Source organism: Triturus cristatus, chromosome 7 (assembly GCF_964204655.1).
Source record: "Triturus cristatus chromosome 7, aTriCri1.1, whole genome shotgun sequence".
Lineage (NCBI taxonomy): Eukaryota > Metazoa > Chordata > Amphibia > Caudata > Salamandridae > Triturus > Triturus cristatus.
The window spans coordinates 375,438,049-375,461,125 of NC_140590.1; the positions used below are offsets into that span (position 1 = coordinate 375,438,049).

The 23,077-nt window shown below is 47.0% G+C and overlaps 1 protein-coding gene across 2 annotated transcripts in view; it reads right to left on the reverse strand.

Moving 5' to 3' along the window:
* LOC146809713 (sacsin-like) overlaps positions 1-23,077 on the reverse strand; it is a 287,617-nt gene that overhangs the window by 203,368 nt on the left and 61,172 nt on the right. For both annotated transcript variants that reach the window (XM_085616552.1, XM_085616553.1), the window contains exon 4: positions 6,144-6,255. In XM_085616552.1, coding sequence (XP_085472678.1) covers positions 6,144-6,255 — 112 coding nt within the window. The remainder of the gene's footprint in view (positions 1-6,143; positions 6,256-23,077) is intronic.

Sequence of the window (23,077 nt, forward strand, 5' to 3'; positions counted from 1 at the left end):
GTCTCATCCAGAGCAGCTGCATATCAGCAGACGATTGGATTAAAAAGGAGGATGTGGCCCGGCTTGCTTCCTTCGACTGCGGTGCCTCTGAGGAAGTGAACTACGAAACGCGTCAGGTGGCAGTCGTATGCTAATAGACTGAGAAGCGAAGCTGTGCATACCAAATAAATGCTTTTACTGGGGAAAAGAGTGTCGTGTTCGAGTGCTGCTTGCCTTGTGGTCACCCCAACGAGCCTGGATATATATATAGATGAAACAAAGATGCCCTGAAGCATTAAGAGGTCTATGCTAATTAGGCAAGTCTAAAGTTACCGACACCTACGAAGGTTCAAAACTGTTTTACTGCACACCGAACTTACTTAAGAAAATATTTTTACTCACGGCACGGACTCTTTGTCCCAGCATGCATGAAGTGAACTTGTACTATACATACACGCCCACTGGGGGCCAGCACGCCAATAAAAAACGCCGGAAAGTTAATGCTGTGAGTCGTCGATGTGTCGTTCATGCAAGCCCAGGAAGAAGAGGAGAATTCCTCGAAACGCGTCGGCTTTGACAAACTGAGTCGGAGCGAGATGACATGCTGCATTTGAATACCAAAGGGGAGAACACGGTCGAGTGACCTCTTAATGCTTCAGGGCATCTTTGTTTCAAAAATAATTCCACGGCGGCCCGGCCGTGAAGAGGAGCACCATCGTTAATGGACGAGGCTGCGGGGCTACACTGATTGGCACCATTGCAGCACCGTGTTCTATGCTAATTAGACAAGTCTAAAGTTACCGACACCTACGAAGGTTCAAAACTGTTTTCTAATGCAAGACTGCACACCGAACTTACTTAAGAAAATATTTTTACTCACGGCACGGACTCTATGTCCCAGCATGCATGAAGTGAACTTGTACTATACATACACGCCCACTGGGGGCCAGCACGCCAATAAAAAACGCTGGAAAGTTAATGCTGTGAGTCGTCGATGTGTCGTTCATGCAAGCCCAGGAAGAAGAGGAGAATTCCTCGAAACGCGTCGGCTTTGACAAACTGAGTCGGAGCGAGATGACATGCTGCATTTGAATACCAAAGGGGAGAACACGGTCGAGTGACCTCTTAATGCTTCAGGGCATCTTTGTTTCAAAAATAATTCCACGGCGGCCCGGCCGTGAAGAGGAGCACCATCGTTAATGGACGAGGCTGCGGGGCTACACTGATTGGCACCATTGCAGCACCGTGTTCTATGCTAATTAGGCAAGTCTAAAGTTACCGACACCTACGAAGGTTCAAAACTGTTTTCTAATGCAAGACTGCACACCGAACTTACTTAAGAAAATATTTTTACTCACGGCACGGACTCTATGTCCCAGCATGCATGAAGTGAACTTGTACTATACATACACGCCCACTGGGGGCCAGCACGCCAATAAAAAACGCCGGAAAGTTAATGCTGTGAGTCGTCGATGTGTCGTTCATGCAAGCCCAGGAAGAAGAGGAGAATTCCTCGAAACGCGTCGGCTTTGACAAACTGAGTCGGAGCGAGATGACATGCTGCATTTGAATACCAAAGGGGAGAACAAGGTCGAGTGACCTCTTAATGCTTCAGGGCATCTTTGTTTCATATATATATATATATATATATATATATATATAGCACTTTTACACAGTTTATGACTTCACCACGCATGCATTTGCGTTGTAAAGGCATGCGTGGTAAAGTCATATGAGGAGTGAAAGTTTGCAGGGTAATGGTATCTCAGAGCAATTGCATTTTCGTTGTGAAAAATGCAGAGTGATGGTATGCGGGAGGAAAGTATGCGGGATAACGTGGTATATTCCATATAACCCACACTGTGAGTTCTAAACACCGTAAGCATAAACCACTACTCAGTGTTTTATCTTCTCTAAATAAGAGATCGCTATGCTTGTCAAAAATACAGCAAAATAAGTCATAACCACTAACAGTGACTTCTTAATCGGATTCATTGTGTCATTTGCACTCACTGGTTCAGGGTGCACCTAAGGTGAATTACACATTGGGTTTTAAACTAAGTCAACCATTGGTGCAATAATGCTTTGTTGAATGTATTCATGCATTTATTTCCTTTTTCTGGGTTATAGGCAACTTTATGCTTGTAACAAAAACCCATAACTGAATGTGCTTACCCAAGTACCTATTTAGCATCAGTAAGGAATAGGGATCTGATCTACAAGGTCCTGACAAAAGTCACCCAACCTAAGATGACACCTATGGCTGAAACATGTACACCATGTCACCAGATGTTAAGGACTAGTATTGTGTCTGACAAACATCTCTCTGTTTTTAACCTTTTCCAATTTACATTAAAGTCACTTGCACTGGTAAAGGTGGACTTTTTATCCTTTTTCATAGATCCCATCATTATCTTCATCCAGACAATCTCCCTCCTGGTGGAGGCGTTGCTTACATGGGAAACTCAAAACCCAGGTAGGAGGCCATATGATGAGGCTGTCCACTATATTACTCCAGTGGAGATTATATACACTGCTGATTGTAAATAGTGGTTGAGGGTTTACAAGACAATCCTTGTGAGACTCAGGCATTCAAGATTAATGAGGTTCACTCTCTTTTTGATGTATTCTTTAACAGAAAGACCCCACAGATATGTGCTAAGTCAGGAATTTAGTATACCGTCATCTGGCCAGCATTCTTGGACTGCACCTCCGTCGTTGCAAAGCTCTTGATCCCTTACAAAGAGAGGTCTGAGAAGTATATGCACATATCCTATCATTGTGATCAAAGGATTGATGCACTTCAACCTCTGCCCATCTCTTTATGGAGGCTTCAGGTCCACTCAAACTAAAGGCTACCACTTGCGTATTGCATACTCAATCAATCAATAATCTTTATTTGGCTTAACCAGCATAAGAGAATACAAAAAGACATTCGATGCATCAAGAACACCAGCATCTGATTCCAGCCTAGTCCAATTAACAATACACTAACATTATATTCATTACTAAAATTCATTTGCTAAGTCAAACATAGTGGCTTTAACTATCAATATGCAATAGTTAGGCAGACATTTAAAAACATCGCAACGGGAAACTATAAGCCATGCCAATTCCTAAATTAAGGTGTTTTTCTAGTGGCATTTATGACAGCTGAATACACCTCCAGAATTTCCAGGTTAATTAAAACCCATAACCTTAAAATGTGCACATTGCTTAAAATTCAATAAAACAAAAAAAACAATCTAGTATCAATTCATGACACCATTAAAATTTCCAAAGAAATTATCACTACATACAAACAGTTTAAACAATGTGTTAAAAGACAATTCAAAAAGGTACCACGGTCATGCGACTCTTTGCATACGGTGATTTCGGTGAAACTGCTCGGAGTGTTATTATTCATATCTTTTTCTAATGGCTAATTATACTTTCATGTAGTTGGCTACTGCACTACAAATATCAGGGGTAGCCAGTGAATACAAACATTTAAAACCATCAGTATATGTACAAGGAATGATACTCAATCTGTAGGCATGGATGCTGGTGTGCAGAAGATTGATGTTTTTTTTATTGAAAACAGATGACATGATTCACAAAGGTAACTTACACTTTTGAGTAATTTAACTATTTGTTGGCTATTCACAAAATCTGAGTTTAAATTTACTCTAAAAAAGTAACTCGCTTGTCTTTCCTCGTGAGAGCCCAGGCACAATGGGAGTGGGGATCAAGAAATGAAGGTGCATTCAAAAAGCAAAAAAGCCGCTACTCCAGCAGTGTACTTCAACCTCTAAAAAATACAGATCTGGGGCTAAGGGCCATCCTAGTGCACAAATAAATCAGGGAAAGATGGCCACCCATTATAGGAGAGACTTCAAAGTAGTCACTATGCCATGATCTGGCCAACTTGTTTGCTGCCCCTTCCAGCACCCACCTATCCAATTGAAAAGCGGGTGATGCAGTTGCAATAATATTGCTTTTCAGTCATCTACAAATGGACCTAGATAATTCAGCTGACTATCTGTCAAGGCACTCAGAACACAGAGCAATCACAACCCACCATCACGCAGAGGAGATGACCGATTACATTACAGTTATCATGCAAGCAGTGCTCCCTGAAGTGATAGAGATAAGAGAAATAGTCAGAGAAACCCTTTTAGACAAACGCTTCTAGAAATTACAAGTAATGCAACATCACATGTGAAAGTCAATCTTGTCTAATCTCAAAGTGCATGACAACCACAAGAACAGACATGGGAGCCATCCTTGCAAGAAAATGAGTTCCAAAGCTGCCTCCAAGAGCTAGGGATACAACTTACAAAAAAAGGAAAGTCCTCAGTGGCCTCAGGCCAATGGAGATGTGGAGCAATTCATGTGACCCTTAATAAGACACTAATAAGGCATTGTGGAGTAGAGCAAGGCAGCGACCTAGAATGGGCCTTCCCTAGCTAATACCAATGCACCCCTCAAAGCACGCTATTTTGTGCATTAGCAACCCTGATATTTTGATGCTTGAGGGACACCATCCAGCAGCACACAGTAGTGGCCCACCTCCTTGGATGTAGAAACCTGCCAGCATCAAGATGGGAGCAGGCAGGCAACACCCACATCCCTGCAAGATGGAGACAGCATCTTAGAGAGAGACCACCACCAATGGTGGAAATTTTGCCCTAGAAAAGAGGAGACTGGGGACAGTCACAGAGACAAAGGGGACGATGGTGACAACCCAGAGAAGAATAGAGCTGATAACCATAACCCAGAATGTCTCATGCTTCAAGAAGATTACAGGGGCTTCAAAGAGGGAGGCATAAGTTTCTTTAGACCCAAACTGCCAGAGTAACAGTCCCAAAGGAGGTTTGGAATGGGAGTGGCCCTCAGCCCTATCATCACTATCATATCTGCAGATGAGTTGTCATGAACAGCAAGCGAAAGAATCACCAAAACGAGAGTCCTCACCACACAAGTGTCACCTAGAAAAGGAGAAGAACCTTTGCGCCAGAGTCAAAGATACAACTTAAGACCCAACCAAGCACCCAGCTAGAGTTTCAAGAACTATGGGCCTAATTTAAGGTACTCTTTCGCAAATGCTGCACAGTACTGTGTGCGCCAACCCGCGTACTGCCGAACTCATTTAGAGACCGGTAGACCGTAAGGTTTCCGTCGATTGAGCCTCTATTGACTCTGTCGAATGTAAGCTTCCTCTAATGGCCCCTTGGAGTAGGAGCCATTGCAGGAACGGCATTACGCTGCCTGCCCTATTTGGGATGGATGGTGTGATAGCCTTCCTATTCTGCCTGACATCTCCAAGAAAAATCTGGTGGTGAGGGACAAAAAAAAAAAGCATGACTGCCACACCCTGGAAGGTCATTCCCAGGGTGTGGAGGTCATTGGCTTTTTATTTTTCAAAAACAAACTCTAACTTTGGGAATTTGCTTTTGAAAAATCTTGAAAGATTGGTGGGTGGTCATCAAAACTGATGATGGTCGTGAACAAAACCTTTTTCACCTTTAATTGAACTGTTGTCAATGTGGCTCCTTTCAAGATACAAGGATGACTGCTATACTGGTGGTCATCTCTAGATAATAATGATAATAATAACCTTGAATTTGTAAAGCGCATAGCTACCTCCGAAGTGGTTTCCCGGCGCTGGGGGCCCTTGGGAAGATTAAGTGAGTTATTTCCCAGAGTCACATGGTGCTGGGCTGACCTGCCTCCTGCGCCTGGGATCAAACTGTGAACCCCGTGGTCCGGAGTTAGGCACCCTGGCCGCTGCACCACACCTCTTCCATTTGGCAGATGGTTGTCCATTAGGGTGGTGGAGATAATTTCTTCCACCCCCGATGGATGAAGTTACCCCAGCCAAAGTTTAAACAAGGTCCTAGATGTGTTAACAATTTGCCAGTTCCTGAGAAATGTTGTTGGACCTATAAGATCCATGAAAAACACACAATGGGGAAAGCTGAAGGGAGACACTGGCCCCTGCAAGCAACACATCCCCACATCAAATGCACTATGTGGACAGGCATGGCAAAGGTATAAATAAATGGTGCAGGGTCCACTCATGGCTTGTGTCCAGTTACACAGTAATTAGTGTGCCTGTCTCATAATTTCTGCATCACCATATCACCTGTATGAGGGTGTATGAGCTTAGATGTGGGGCATACCTTGAAAACTTTGTAGTTCCTCTGACCAGAGGTTCTCCTTCCCATATTCCCTTTCATCATAGACAAAAATGACTTCACTGGCACCAGCATCATCTGCGTTCTGGATCAGCTCCTGTTGAATGGAATGATGCAGAAATACAATTGTTAAACCTTAAAAAGTTCACCCTACAGGATCCTTTTGAGTATGTGTTATTCCCGACCATAAATTCACACAGTATGCACCAATACCACTCTTTAAGATCTGAATGTTAATGATGATGATGAGCGATGCCATCCAAGGAAATCAACACCCCTAAGGTGGAGCCAATGAAAACTAGAGACTCTGGCCCGATTCACAGAACTAACTTAAGACAAAATCCTAAAATTACTACCATTTTGGTATTCACTGAAGGCACTTACTCATTGATGAGTAAGTGCCTTCTGTGAATACCAAAATGAGTAAGTGCCTTCTGTGAATACCAAAACGGTTATAAGTTTAGGATTTTGTCTGAAGTTAGTTCTGTGAATCCGGCCCTAGGTTCACAAAGTCATTTGCACATGCAGATTGAACATACACATGGAAAAGGCTTGACCTACAAGTTCACTTTTGAAATAAACAAATCAATTTGCCCTCATTTAGGGATTAACTCATGCGTAGTTTTATGTAATAATAGTACATGACTAAATATTTTCACAGAGGCCAGGAGTGGGCCTTCCAGGGCGAGTTTTGCATAATCACAAACTACTCCACACCCCTTTCCCATCATGCTAATACTCTAGGAGATTCTATTACTGTCAATAGCAGTAATTAATCTGTTTATAGGTTGGAAACGGGAGCATGCCCAAAATTAGTAGGAGAAGGGGCTTCTGCATGGGGATCAATATTTTCCCAATGGCAAACAAAACAAAAAGTAAAAGTTCAATTTCACAAATGCGAAGGTATTTTTGCATGCACAACTGTCCACTGCCTGCACGTAAATGTATGTAAGCAGGAAGCACTCATAATCCATCATATTTGTTTTTATGAGGAATTGTTTTAATAAATCCAGTTGAGAATCATTGGAAGGATTGATAAAAGCACAGTTAGTACCAGCCGTCACGCGTTTCGCTTAGGTCATTAAACCTGTGTGCTTTCTGAAGACTGCATTGGGTATTTGTATATTTTTTTGTGAACTGCACAGCAAGTCATTGGCCAGTAAAAAGGCACCTTTTAGTAAGGGAGATCAGAATCTTGGAGATTGAAGAAGTAAAGAGGCTCAGAAGGTTAGCGTCAGACTAACACTTTGAACTGCAGATAATAGTCGCTTCTTATTTTCTTTAAGACTATTTCTTTCTCCTACTCTGGTCAGACAAAGTACTCAGTTTGTAAGGTATGCTCTGCATATAAGCTTATATACCTCTATATAATAGGTGTCATCACTCGTTGTTTAGTACTGTAAATACAACAAAGACCCTAATTGTGAGAAGTTGGCCTGGCATATGCTGTTCCTAGTTATAGGGACACCTTACACCAGTCCAATTCGACTCTTATTGATGATAGGTTTAAGACAACCTTTAGAGAAAGCTATCCTAGTGGTAGCTGTGGAGAGCAGCCTTCAGGCTAAGTCTTGAAGGAGTGTTAAGCTTATTGTTTTACCATAATAACCTCTTGAATAACCAAATGAAAGAGTAGTCCACACAGGTATATATATAAAATATATGTATTTATTCTAAGCAGAATCCCACAGACACTTTATGTGACTAGTGGCAAAGTTACACCTTAAACAAGCATTTATAAACACAATAAATAGCACAGAAATCAATGGGCCCCAGGGGGGGACCAAACCATATACTAAAATAGTGGTATAAGAACCACGACAATTCTACAGGCAATGCCTAGGGCATTCAGGATCGCTTGCCCCTTCAGAATCCACCCACAGTTAAGAGGAAGGGGACCCACGGGAGGCGTGTGCAGTGCAAACAGCTGCTATCGGGATCGCAATGTTAGCCTATGGAGAATGTCGCGGTTGAATATTTAAAGTTTAAAGACACTTCTAGCAGTAGTACAAAGTTAAGACTTGAGACTTAAGGCTTTGGAGAGCCCACCACCACGGGAGTACCGAAGTACCACTGTTACCTGCCCCAGGGAAGCCGGGTGCATAGGTCGTTTCTCGTGTCGGGTCGCGGGCTGATTTTCAATGGAAAAGTAGTCCAAACTGCTGCTAGCTGAAAGCGTCGATGAAGTCGTGAAGATTGAAGATGTGGAAAAGGTAAAGATGGACCTGAAAGCAGAGGGGACAGAGTCTGGGTCACGGCACAGTGACCAGGGAGCTCGCAGGAAGGAGCTCGTGGATGTCGGGTGCTTCAGGTGAGGAAGGTACAGCTGGGCTCTGCAGTCACGGGCTCCGGGAGGCTTCAAGGAAGGCCAGCTTCTGAAGGGCGACTGTCCCACGTCGGATGAGGGTCGCTGCGGTGTTAGTGTCCCGATTGGATCCACTAAGCATTGGCAACCGCAACCCACGCAAGATGAACAAAGCAGCTGCTGGTGCAGACCCACGAGGTCTGAGGGTGCTCTCCTTTGGAGGGAGCGTAGAGCAGGCCTGGAGCAACCAGGGGAACTCTTGGAAACGAAGATTGTCCTCCGCCAGGGCCCACAAGTCGAGAGACAAGGGACCGCGGAAGGCAGCAAAATGGAGTGCGTAAAAGGGCTCCCATGGGCCACTGGAGCGGACTAGGGAGCTGAGCTTTGGCACGGATGCTGCTGGAAGGTTGGCTCAGAAATGGGCCAAAGCACAACTTCCCCACTGGTCGGGGTCGTGTGCTGGGCAAGAGGTGGCCGGTGTCTCGGGGTATGCGGGGATCTCGACACCCACGTGGCCCAGGGTGCTCAGACTTGCTGGGCACACTCACAGGACGCTGGGATGCACTGGAGACCCACCTCGAGGTTGCTGGAAGGCGTCGAAGGTCGTGAGAGCAGCGAAGTTCCAACCGGATATCTTGCAGTCTTTTAGGTGCCTGCCAAGCAGGGGGATAACTCCTTTATCCCAAGGGAGATTTCTTCAGTCAGCTGGGCAGCAGCTCGACGAAGGTCAGTTCTGTTAAGTTCTGGATGAATCTAAGGCTCTGGGGCCATGTTATTCACTTATATCCCCAAGATTAGGGGATGGTCCCAAATAGAGCCTACCAATCAGAGTAGAGGCGGGAAAGGGTGGCTACACCCACTCCCCTTTGTGTGTTTCCCGCCTGGGCGAGGGGCAGGATGCCCCTGAACCGGTTCCAGGCGGTGTATGCAGAATTGGGGCTCTGCAGCTGCCTACGTGCAACTCTGAATGGACATTTGGTGCACCCATCCTGTTCCAATCCACATATCCTGTCTGGGGAGGTGCTGGCACCTCCCTGCCACAGGAGCCCTATTGTCCAGATGGCGAGGCTGGGGTTTTTCCCAGCAACAGCCAGCCAGAGTCGTGTAGGTGGCGGACAGTAGCCATTTTGTGGTACATGTGCACTTTTTAATTGGTTTCTAAAATCTACCGCTTTTCCCATATCACCCCTCTAGCAAGGGGGAATCGTACCCTCATGCCCATGGCTGGACTGGGGGTATGATTCCTTCATGTTTGACACCAAACACGATATGGTTCTGTGTAGCCATTCTCAAGTTATCGCGAGGACGCGATTTACTTATAATGCGGTTAAGAGTATATGGTATGGCTACACTACAAACAACCCAGTAACGGTTTTACACAGGTTGCAGAGAGGCCCTACTCACGTAGGGGTCCCCCCTCACACATACCTCAGCACCCAGCCCTGTAGGATTACCAGGGCCTGCCATAGGGGTGACCTATGAGAGTATATGTGTTGTAATGGTGTGGGATATAGGGTACCTACATCCCTGTAAGGGGTGCTAGCACCACCTTACCCAGACTACAGTAGTGGTCTGGTGGTGTCAGTTTGGGTGGCTGTCCCAGGGTGGCACAATAAGTGCTGCAGCCCTGGTAGGCCTACTGGGGGACCCATGCCCTGGGTACCTAGGGTACCATCTACAAGGGACTGGTAGGGCATGCCCAGCATCCAATTAGGTTTGTACCTAGGGTACTTTACATCAGTTTTAGGGAGAAAGCAGATAGGCTGGGGTCCTGGATAGCAGGATCCCAGCCAGACTAGTCAAAAACCACTCTAATACCAGGCAAAAAGTTGGGGGCAACCATTAGTCAGATTCCACTCTCCTACATAACCCCCCCAAACGAAAGGAGATAAGGCTAACCTTGTCCAGATAAGCCTTTATTTCCTGAGTGGCCATATAAGGAAGAACCTGTACTAACATGGTTGCTCCCTGTGTCATGGTCCACTTGGGAAATCCTACCCCAAGGGGTTCTAGAGTTTCTCCAAAGTCTAGGGAAATTACCTGTATTGGTTTATGGGTCAGAGGTGGGGTGTCTGAGTCTGGAAGCGAGGCCCTACTTGGGTTGGTCTCAACCTCCTCAGATCACTGGCCACTATGGAAGCCTTTCTGCCCATGACTGTGTCATATCTGGCCCTAAGGGTCAACCTCTGGCTGCCTACAGCTGGGGGTAGAATCCCTTTGGCTGGAATAGTGGAGGGCACTGGAAGGTTTGGGGCAACTATGCCCCAGGTTTCCCTGTGCTCAACAACATCCACTTGAGGGGTGCCTATACCTAGGGGTAAGGGGGATCCCTCAGTTTGTAGAGGAATATTCACCTGGCTGAAACTACTCTGCTGGGTGTCCCTAATCTCTTGATGAGGGGGTTCCTCTGGACAGGGGCCCATTAAGGGTCCACTGACCTCCCTGACCTCTGCAGCCCTGGGCTGACTGAGGCAGGGTAGAGAGGGGCAGGATACCTGCTCCAGACTGGGTACCACCTTGGAAGGGTCCCCTGCCATCAGAGAGGTGGGCAGGCCAGGCCTATCCACTTCTGGGGCAGTTACTTCACAAGGGGCAGGATCAGTTCCCTGAGAAACTTGACCCTTACCTGTAGTCTGGTGGGGGGAGGACTGTTCCTCTTCCCCTATGCTCTCTGTTTGGGTAGAGTGATCCATAGTTTCAGGCTTCACTCTTTCTATTTTCTCCTGGGGTGGAGGTGAGGCCCTCAGGGTCTCATCCACTCTCTCAGGGATTCCTACCATTTTCAAATGGGCCTTGTGGTCAACCTCAGCCCAGGCTGAGATTTCCAGATCATTCCCCAGTAGACAATCTACAGGCAAGTTTGGGGACACTGCCACTCTCTTTGGGCCAGTGACCCCTCCCCAGCTGAGATTTACTACTGCCATGGGATGGTCTGTCCTGATTCCATCTATGTTGGTCACCTGGTAGCTAAACCCAGGTAAAAGCTGTTCTAGGGGCACTAGTTTCTTGGTCACCATGGTGACACTGGCCCCTGTGTCCTTATAGGCCACAGCCTTCTGACCATTGATCATGGGCTCTTGTCTGTACCTGCCCAGAATTCTGGGGCTCATGGTAAAGTTGGCAAACCCCATGCCACCATCACAGACTAGAGTTGCTAATGCAGGGGACCTGGCTAGGCCAGAGTCCACTGGTGTCCCCAAAGAGAACCCAACTAAGTTTTTGGGTGCGCTCCCACCACCTGGGGGATTACTACTAGTAGCAACAGGAGGTTTTTGGAGCTGGTTTTGGAGGAACATTTTCTTTATTGCCATTCTTTGGACAGCTGGAGTCAGTTTTCCAGTGGCCAGGTTGCTTACACACATGGCAATATGGTTTCTTGTTGTTAGAGGAAGTATTTTGGGACCCACCCCCAGCACTGGGTTTTTGGGGCCCTTCAGAGGACTTTTCTTGTTTATCATCCCCACCTTTCTCTTTGGGCTTAGTGGAATCCTTCTTCTGGTCACCAACTTGGTTCTTAGGCCTAATCCTGGTTCTGACCCATTTGTCTGCCTTCTTTCTCAATTCTTGGGGAGAGGTCAGATCAGAGTCCACCAGGTGCTGGTGTAAAAGTTGGTTTTGACAATTATTAAGAATCTGCTCCCTCATTATGAGATTATACAATCCTTGATAATCATTAACTTTACTGCCATTTAACCAACCTTCCAGTGCCTTGGTTGCACAATCCACAAAGTCTACCCAATCTTGATTCTGTGCTTTCTGGGTGTCTCTGAACTTAAGTCTGTATTGATCAGTGGTTAAGCCAAACCCATCTATTAAAGCAGCTTTCAAGATATAGTAATCATCAGCATCCTCTTCTCTTACAGAGAGGAGCTTGTCTCTACCTTTATCTGAAAAGGAGAGCCAGATTGCTGCCCACTGCTCTATTGGGACCCTTTGTACCTTACAGGCCCTCTCAAGAGCAGATATCCATTTGTGGATGTCATCCCCATTCTGATAGGGGGGCACAATCTTATGGAGGTTCCTATTGTCAGGGACTTTCTCTCTAACTCTAGGGGTTTCTTTACTGCCACCAGGGGTCTCTAGACCCCACTTTATTGAAGCTTTCTGAAGCTCCAGGGCTTCCCTGTCCAATGCTAACTGTTCTCTTTTAAGCTGAAGCTTAGCCTGCTCAAATTTGATCAGTCTGCATTTCCTCTCATGAGAGGATTCTCTTCTCTGAGAAGAGGCAGAGGACCCTTTGGATCTCCCAGAATGGGTGGATCCCACTGAGGGGGATCTGTTCCTTCTTGGATCCACCACTCTCCCTTTAGGGATGGAGAGAGTGCCTCTTGGGCCATCACCTCCATGTTGTGAGTGGTTTGTTTCTTCCAGGTCAGGACTTTCATCCTCTTCCTGGTCCTCATCAGAGTCCCCTACTGGAGGGTCCTCTTCTGAAGGATGCCCACCCAACCTGTCTACCCCACTGGACCCTATGGTCTCCATAAAGTCTGCTATGAGCAGGATTTCCCTGAGACGTTGGGTGTTGGCACCTTTGTTTGTCTTCAGTTTTCTAAGGGTGCACATCTCCCTGAGCTCAGCAAAGGAGAGATGATCATACTTATCGACTGGGACCCTTGGGGGTCCTTCCAGAGCCTTAGTGGCACCTGCTCCTGAAGACATGTCTAGTGTAGTGATAGTGGTGTATCTACCTACACTAAGTGTGGCCTACTGAACCCTCTCTTGAGTTGTAGTCAAGGTGTGCTAAACCCTCTACACACAACTCTACGTTCAGTAGAACTTATTGTATTCTAGCTTGAATTTATATGTACCTTTGGTACCTAGTGGCTTTCACTTTAGAAATTCAATTTGTTATCTGGTAAAACAATAGCAAGCTTGAATCCCCCCGCTGCCACCAATGTGAGAAGTTGGCCTGGCATATGCTGTTCCTAGTTATAGGGACACCTTGCACCAGTCCAATTCGACTCTTATTGATGATAGGTTTAAGACAACCGTTAGAGAAAGCTTTCCTAGTGGTAGCTGTGGAGAGCAGCCTTCAGGCTAAGTCTTGAAGGAGTATTAAGCTTATTGTTTTACCATAATAACCTCTTGAATAACCAAATGAAAGAGTAGTCCACACAGGTATATATATAAAATATATGTATTTATTCTAAGCAGAATCCCACAGACACTTTATGTGACTAGTGGCAAAGTTACACCTTAAGCAAGCATTTATAAACACAATAAATAGCACAGAAATCAATGGGCCCCAGGGGGGGACCAAACCATATACTAAAATAGTGGTATAAGAACCACGACAATTCTACAGGCAATGCCTAGGGCATTCAGGATCGCTTGCCCCTTCAGAATCCACCCACAGTTAAGAGGAAGGGGACCCACGGGAGGCGTGTGCAGTGCAAACAGCTGCTATCGGGATCGCAATGTTAGCCTATGGAGAATGTCGCGGTTGAATATTTAAAGTTTAAAGACACTTCTAGCAGTAGTACAAAGTTAAGACTTGAGACTTAAGGCTTTGGAGAGCCCACCACCACGGGAGTACCAAAGTACCACTGTTACCTGCCCCAGGGAAGCCGGGTGCATAGGTCGTTTCTCGTGTCGGGTCGCGGGCTGATTTTCAATGGAAAAGTAGTCCAAACTGCTGCTAGCTGAAAGCGTCGATGAAGTCGTGAAGATTGAAGATGTGGAAAAGGTAAAGATGGACCTGAAAGCAGAGGGGACAGAGTCTGGGTCACGGCACAGTGACCAGGGAGCTCGCAGGAAGGAGCTCGTGGATGTCGGGTGCTTCAGGTGAGGAAGGTACAGCTGGGCTCTGCAGTCACGGGCTCCGGGAGGCTTCAAGGAAGGCCAGCTTCTGGAGGGCGACTGTCCCACGTCGGATGAGGGTCGCTGCGGTGTTAGTGTCCCGATTGGATCCACTAAGCATTGGCAACCGCAACCCACGCAAGATGAACAAAGCAGCTACTGGTGCAGACCCACGAGGTCTGAGGGTGCTCTCCTTTGGAGGGAGCGTAGAGCAGGCCTGGAGCAACCAGGGGAACTCTTGGAAACGAAGATTGTCCTCCGCCAGGGCCCACAAGTCGAGAGACAAGGGACCGCGGAAGGCAGCAAAATGGAGTGCGTAAAAGGGCTCCCACGGGCCACCGGAGCGGACTAGGGAGCTGAGCTTTGGCACGGATGCTGCTGGAAGGTTGGCTCAGAAATGGGCCAAAGCACAACTTCCCCACTGGTCGGGGTCGTGTGCTGGGCAAGAGGTGGCTGGTGTCTCGGGGTATGCGGGGATCTCGACACCCACGTGGTCCAGGGTGCTCAGACTTGCTGGACACACTCACAGGATGCTGGGATGCACTGGAGACCCACCTCGAGGTTGCTGGAAGGCGTCGAATGTCGTGAGAGCAGCGAAGTTCCAACCGGGTATCTTGCAGTCTTTTAGGTGCCTGCCAAGCAGGGGGATAACTCCTATATCCCAAGAGAGATTTCTTCAGTCAGCTGGGCAGCAGCTCGTCGAAGGTCAGTTCTGTTAAGTTCTGGACGAATCTAAGGCTCTGGGGCCATGTTATTCACTTATATCCCCAAGATTAGGGGATGGTCCCAAATAGAGCCTACCAATCAGAGTAGAGGCGGGAAAGGGTGGCTACACCCACTCCACTTTGTGTGTTTCCCACCTGGGCAAGGGGCAGGATGCCCCTGAACCGGTTCCAGGCGGTGTATGCAGAATTGGGGCTCTGCAGCTGCCTACGTGCAACTCTGAATGGACATTTGGTGCACCCACCCTGTTCCAATCCACATATCCTGTCTGGGGAGGTGCTGGCACCTCCCTGCCACAGGAGCCCTATTGTCCAGATGGCGAGGCTGGGGTTTTCCCCAGCAACAGCCAGCCAGAGTCGTGTAGGTGGCGGACAGTAGCCATTTTGTGGTACATGTGCACTTTTAAATTGGTTTCTAAAATCTACCGCTTTTCCCATATCACCCCTCTAGCAAGGGGGAATCGTACCCTCATGCCCATGGCTGGACTGGGGGTATGATTCCTTCATGTTTGACACCAAACACAATATGGTTCTGTGTAGCCATTCTCAAGTTATCGCGAGGACGCGATTTACTTATAATGCGGTTAAGAGTATATGGTATGGCTACACTACAAACAACCCAGTAACGGTTTTACACAGGTTGCAGAGAGGCCCTACTCACGTAGGGGTCCCCCCTCACACATACCTCAGCACCCAGCCCTGTAGGATTACCAGGGCCTGCCATAGGGGTGACCTATGAGAGTATATGTGTTGTAATGGTGTGGGATATAGGGTACCTACATCCCTGTAAGGGGTGCTAGCACCACCTTACCCAGACTACAGTAGTGGTCTGGTGGTGTCAGTTTGGGTGGCTGTCCCAGGGTGGCACAATAAGTGCTGCAGCCCTGGTAGGCCTACTGGGGGACCCATGCCCTGGGTACCTAGGGTACCATCTACAAGGGACTGGTAGGGCATGCCCAGCCTCCAATTAGGTTTGTACCTAGGGTACTTTACATCAGTTATAGGGAGAAAGCAGATAGGCTGGGGTCCTGGATAGCAGGATCCCAGCCAGACTAGTCAAAAACCACTCTAATACCAGGCAAAAAGTTGGGGGCAACCATTAGTCAGATTCCACTCTTCTACACTAATCATTAAAGGTGTGGGTGGTGACAGTGTGCAAATGTAAGATTATTCCTCTCTCCTACTGAGGAAACAAGCATTTGCAATGCAATTGGTCTCACATTTGTTAAAGTTAGAGTTATTTGCATTGTAAATTATATTGTGTTTTACCTATGTTTTTTGTTTATAGTGGAGTGGACGTATGTTGTTTGTAATGGAATTATGTGGTTTGCATTGGAATTGTTAGTTGTGTAATTGTGTGGGGTGAAATTATGTTGTTTGTAGGGTATTTGTGTATTGGAAATATGTGGCATGGTGAATAGATAGGGGTGAGAGCTGTATAAATATATTGAAAATAAGATTGAGAGGGATAGGTAGTTTGTATATGAAGTGCTGAATGAACTCTATATAGAGTAGTAGAAAGAGCGTGTGGAAGAGAGAGAATGAAGGGGAGAGAAAGTTATTGCCACATAAAGAGATTGCGCTTGTGTACGTAGAAGACACTAAATGGAAAGGAGGAGAGTGTGTGTTTGCGGTTTGGATTTTTTTTAAAGTAATGGTAAAGAAACTGTGCTGAAAGACCTGAAGTGAACCAATATAAGCAATGCTGGATGAGTGTGTGCATTGGAATTATGTGGATAGTAATTATGTTGTAGTAAGTATAGTGGAATTATGTGTAGTGGTATTGTGTGTTGTGGACTGACATGTATTGTATGGAATTAGATGGTGTGGTGCTGAAGTATGTGGCATGATGTGGAATTGTGTGGTGTCTATTGAATGTATGTGGTGTGTAGTGGTACTGTGTTGTGGAGTGGAATTTTGTGCAGAGGAATGGAACTGTATAAAGTTAAATTGTGTTGTGTGAAATTGTGTGACACTGAGTGAAAATATATAGAGTGGAATTATGTGCCATGGCTTGGAGTGTATTAATGTGGAGCGTTACGTGGCATGGAGTAGATTTATTGGTGTATTGGATGTATGTGGTGTGTTGTGTAATTGTGTTGTTGAGTTGAATGATGTTGTTTGGTGTTGAATTAAGTGGTGTGGAATGGAAATGTGTGGAGTTGAATTGTGTGGAATGAAACTGTGCTGTGTTGGGTGGAATTATGCTGATCGGAATAATGTGGCATGGTCTGGGGTACCTATATGAATTGTTGCTATGTGAGTGGTTTTATGTGTGGTGTATTTATGTGGTATTGAGTAGAGTGTAAATATGTGGAGTTGAATCATGTTGGGTATAGTGGTATGGTGTTGTGTTATTTATTTCATAATATAACCTCGAGTTAGGTTAAGTGATGTCACGATATGTTTTTGGAGCTAGATTTTTTTTGGTTCAGAGAAACGAGATCATTGTATTTGCCTCGGCATTTTCTTTAAATTGAGCTGTGCTTGCATATAATCTATCAAAGGCAGGGATTAGCAGGAGGGCGTTTCTTTGACAGAACGGATATGTCTAGAATTATACAGAGAGGCACAAATTTGTTTCCAAACGGCACAGGTGTATATGAAACTGTATTTTTGAGGAACAAAAATAGATATATCTATGGGGGTGGTGCTGTGAAATATGGACAAATGCCGATTTCAGAAATGTGTACTTCCATGAAATTTAAAGTTATATAAAATCTTCCATGTCTCCCAGTGAAACTGAAAAAAGACATCATCGATTTTTCCCCCGCTAATTAATATCGGTGTATGCTCAACGTGGACGTGCTTTCTGCAGACAGGGAATAAAAGGCGTGTACCTTTTATTCATCTCCCATCTCGGTTATGTGCAGTGGGCTCCCTGTGGGTGCTGCAGGTTTGTGTCCCTTGGAAACACACGAATTTAGGAGTTGTGGCTGTCAAATGGGGCCATGCTTTATATAAAAATTAAACTGCCTCAAGAATTTGATGGAAATCCTTGGAAACGCAAAACACACAAGATGATGGACGGAATGTTGCACAATGGCAAAACATTCACCCCCAGTCACAGATCTGGGTTTAATCCATCGTTATTTTGCTCACCACGCCACCCCAGTTCAGACATGGCCATATGCAAATCAGTCTTGACCCTGTGCCTCATGGGAACAGTCCTGCCCGAACTGCCAAGCCATGTCTTCCTTGGACTGGAATCAAGCATCCTAGGACCGGTCTCTGGCTATCAACCGTCATTAGCCTGGATAGCTTGATTCCAGTGGTGTAGTGAGCACGGGTCCCACGTCTGGGAATACCCATCCCACACAGGGTGAACAGCAAAACACACAAGATGATGGACAGAATGTTGCACAATGGCAAAACATTCACCCCCAGTCACAGATCTGGGTTTCAGCCATTGTTATTTTGCTCACCACGCCACCCCAGTTCAGACATGGCCATATGCAAATCAGTCTTGACCCTGTGCCTCATGGGAACAGTCCAGCCCGAACTGCCAAGCCATGTCTTCCTTGGACCGGAATCAAGCATCCTAGGACCGGTTTCTGGCTATCAGCCGTCATCAGCCAGGATAGCTTGATTCCAGTGGCGTAGTGAGCACGGGACCCACGTCTGGGCATACCCTTCCCACACAGGGTGAACAGCAAAACACACAAGATGATGGACGGAACGTTGCACAATGGCAAAACATTCACCCCCAGTTACAGATCTAGGTTTAATCCATCGTTATTTTGCTCACCACGCCACCCCAGTTCAGACATGGCCATATGCAAATCAGGGTTGACCCTGTGCCTCATGGGAACAGTCCAGCCCGAACTGCCAAGCCATGTCTTCCTTGGACCGGAATCAAGCATCCTAGGACCAGTTTCTGGCTATCAGCCATCATCAGCCAGGATAGCTTGATTCCAGTGGCGTAGTAAGCACGGGTCCCACGTCTGGGCATACCCTTCCCACACTGGGTGAACAGCAAAACATACAAGATGATGGACGGAATGTTGCACAATAGCAAAACATTCACCCCCAGTCACAGATCTGGGTTTAATCCATCGTTATTTTGCTCACCACACCACCCCAGTTCGGACATGGCCATATGCAAATCAGTCTTGACCCTGTGCCTCATGGGAACAGTCCAGCCCGAACTGCCAAGCCATGTCTTCCTTGGACCGGAATCAAGCATCCTAGGACCGGTTTCTGGCTATCAGCCGTCATCAGCCAGGATAGCTTGATTCCAGTGGCGTAGTGAGCACGGGACCCACGTCTGGGCATACCCTTCCCACACAGGGTGAACAGCAAAACACACAAGATGATGGACGGAATGTTGCACAATGGCAAAACATTCACCCCCAGTCACAGATCTGGGTTTAATCCATCGTTATTTTGCTCACCACGCCACCCCAGTTCAGACATGGCCATATGCAAATCAGTCTTGACCCTGTGCCTCATGGGAACAGTCCAGCCCGAACTGCCAGTCCTAGGATGCTTGGTTCCAGTCCAGGGAGGACCTGGCTTGGCAGTTCGGGCTGGACTGTTCCCATGAGGCACAGGGTCAAGACTTATTTGCATATAGCTGGGTTCAAACTGGAATGGCATGTTGAGCAAAAAAACGATGGATTTAGGCCCAGATCTCTGTACTGGGGTGAATGTATGACATTGTTCTGCATTCTGTCCATCTATTGTTGTTTTTACATTAATCCTTGGAAACGAGCAGAAACATTTTTTATTGTATGTGCCCTATTGAGATGCACAGTTTCAGAACAAAATTCTGCCAGATGTGTACGCACTATCTTCATTAGACATCAACATCTGACGTGTGTTTGAACAGATTTTATAACTTTGAAGTTTACCACATGCTGTTGTATCCTCTTCTAGGGGCTCTGGAAAACCCACCAATTGCCATTGGCTGGTATGTGTGTCATTTACAAATGCTGGCCTGTTATTGGTGCATTTGTTTAAATGTCCCTCCTTTGTGGGCTTAGCTTCCCTTACTGGCGATTTCACTCAGAGAAGGTTTTGTTTGACCATCGCACTGTTCAGTATGTGATGGCCCCTCCTCCCTTCTCCTGTCTGTGCATTGCAGCTGTATACACGGCTTGATTCCCTCCCATCTTGCCACTCCGAGCTGCACCGTCTTTGTAAGTACTCCTCATGGCTTTTCTTTTGGTCTGCCTTTCAGTGAGACTCGATTGTGTCTTTCTTAAATTATTTACTGTGTGCTTAATGTTTCTGAACTTATTGTTTAGTTGAGGCGTGCCGTGTTAATATTTTATAACAACGCAGCCTCCTTGGCTGGCAACCTGGACAGTGGCTGCACACCCCCGTGTCTGTAGGGCTGCAAACCCCAGCTTCCGGTATGCCCCTTCACAGCACCACACTCCCGAGCACTCTGGCCAAGCAGCACCACTGTTATGCCCAGGGCTGTGACAAGGTGTAAGACAAGTATTTACACCTCAAGGGCTTATCCCGACAAACAAACTTTTATTCTGGTGTTATGTTCCTTGTTTTATCTGCACTGGATATGGAAAATGTCCTGTGCGCGATATTTTACTTTTAGTTTTGTGTCACGCAGCGCTTTAACTGAAATTATGGCGGCCGCACCTTTCGCCACACTTGATGTTTAACTTTCATTCTTGTTTTGACTGCACTAGATGTGAAAAAGTTCCTGTGTGCGATGTTTTACTTTAATTCGCGAGTCACACGCGCTTTATTTGTAAGTATGGAGGTCACGCATGAGCTGTCTCTCCAAAACATCTAGTAATCCGTATAGTTAGGGGAATCCCGCCTGCTGCTTGCCTCCTGCTTGCAATTGGCTTATTTAGCGTTACTGCGATTTTCCGACCTTTCTATTGGTTGCAGGTCCGATGCATCACTTCCGTTTTTATCGGAAGCAGCACCGACCAACTACAGTTCTATTGCGCTGCAGGGCTTTGTTACTTTCGTTTTGGGACTACTTGGGCTTACTCGGTACACCAACACTTCGCCACGGCGCCCGGTTTATGGGCTGTGGCGATTTACGGCACCCACCTCATGGTCTGTGGCGATTTAAAAAAACAGATACATACCATCACATTGCCAGGGCGCCCGCTTTATGGGCTGTGGCGATTTACGGCGCCCGCTTCATTCTGCGCAGAACTGAACTACGAGCCTCTCTCCCGCTCTGCTTTAATGCTGTGCTCAGCGTGAACAGTAAGTGCCTCGCAAAGGTATCACTGGTTTTTAAAGCCCCTTTATTTTTCAAAGGGGGCGGAGTGGGGGTTAAGTTTGTTTATAATGAATTGCAGGCAGCGTCTATGCCTTCACCCCTGCGACGCCGTAAAAACATACTCGCGCAATAAACAGACCACACTGTCTTAAGCGTAAAAGGCCATTTATTAGGACCAGGCTGCACAACAATAAACAATAACCAAACATTACATCAATAACAACTTCCAACAACACTCTCCAACCCTTCCCTCCTTTCACCCACTCCACACTCACCTTTTGTACCACTCCATGTCCCTTCCGTTCCTCACCATTCCACAAACCTCCTAGCATCCTCCCCGATCTCATCGGCCATTTCACTCATGCCTCCATTACCCCCACCTCGTTCACTCTTCCCCCCCCCCGAGGGATGGGTGTGCCCGCTAATGACTCCCCCCACCCCTCAAAAGTACCGCCAGCCCCGCAGCCTGTCCTAAACTGGCACGCTTTAGCCAACCCTGAACCCGAACCCTAACTGCAGGGTAGGTGGGTGGCCTTCGCTACAACCCTCCCAATGGTGCCAAGCGCAGGAAGAGGAAGTCGCCTTCCTCCCCTGCGCTCTTATACCCACCCCCTAACTCCACCCCTTGCCCCTGCCTGGTCCTACCCCTGCGCAAAAGACCCCGGGGGAAGACTAGTCTGCGACTCTGCTTCCCCCGGGGCCCGGCATCGCGCAATAAACAGACCACACTGTGTCTTAAGCGTAAAAGGCCATTTATTAGGACCAGGCTGCATAACAGTAAACAATAACCAAACATTACATCAATAACAACTTCCAACAACACTCTCCAACCCTTCACTCCTTTCACCCACTCCACACTCACCTTTTGTACCACTCCATGCCCCTTCCGTTCCTCACCATTCCACAAATCTCCAAGCATCCTCCCCGATCTCATTGGCCATTTCACTCATGCCTCCATTACCCCCACCTTGTTCACTCTCCCCCCCGAGGGATGGGTGTGCCCGCTAATGACTCCCCCCACCCCAGGTAGCCCCCTTTAGGACGGATACCTGCCCCCCCCCCCGGGACTGGGCAAACCACACACATCCCTGCCCACTCAAACATCCCTGCGACACCAAATTGCCTCATTCCAAATCTTGCTGACCACATCTCTCATTTCCATCATGTAATACGCGTTCCCCATCCTGGAAAGATGCACTCCGTTATCCCTAAACAGTAGCGGTTCCTCCAGTCGCAGTCCAGGGTGAGCTATAACCTTAATGTCCTTGTCCCCACAAAAAACTTGCATTGCTCTGTTAAGCTTCCGTCTTGCCTTCTCAATTGCCCCATGTTTAACAGCGCCCCTCCATATTTTTCTCGGAACAAATTCAGTCCAGGCAATGCAGGTCCCTGCCAGCCTGTGCTTCAATACCTCCAAGTCTCTTTGCATCAGCTGTAAGAGCGCCAAACCCGACAGCCAAACCAAATCATTTTCCTCCAAATGGATGATCAACAGATCTGGGCATCCCTTCTGTGGGACCATCTTCACGAGTCAGGGCAATAGTGCCCCCCATCGCATTTCCCCTTTTCCCCACCAGTGCACCTCGTGATGTTGTCCTTTGAGTCCCAGGTTACGGCCGTACACCTGTTGCTCCGCATAGTTTGACGCCCAGTGCATGAAAGAATGCCCCACAATGCACGTGACCGTCTTGGCCCCAGGTCCTTCCACGCAACCTAAGGGAGAAACAGATGTTAGACACACATAGAAAAACAGCCACCCCATCCTCCAAAACCCCCAGCTCCGTTCACCCAGACCCTTCACTTCCGAACATACCGCTCACAGCACCGGGACCTCCATCTCCCAATCTGCCGAATCCTATCCCAGGACCACCCCAGCCAGGCTGCC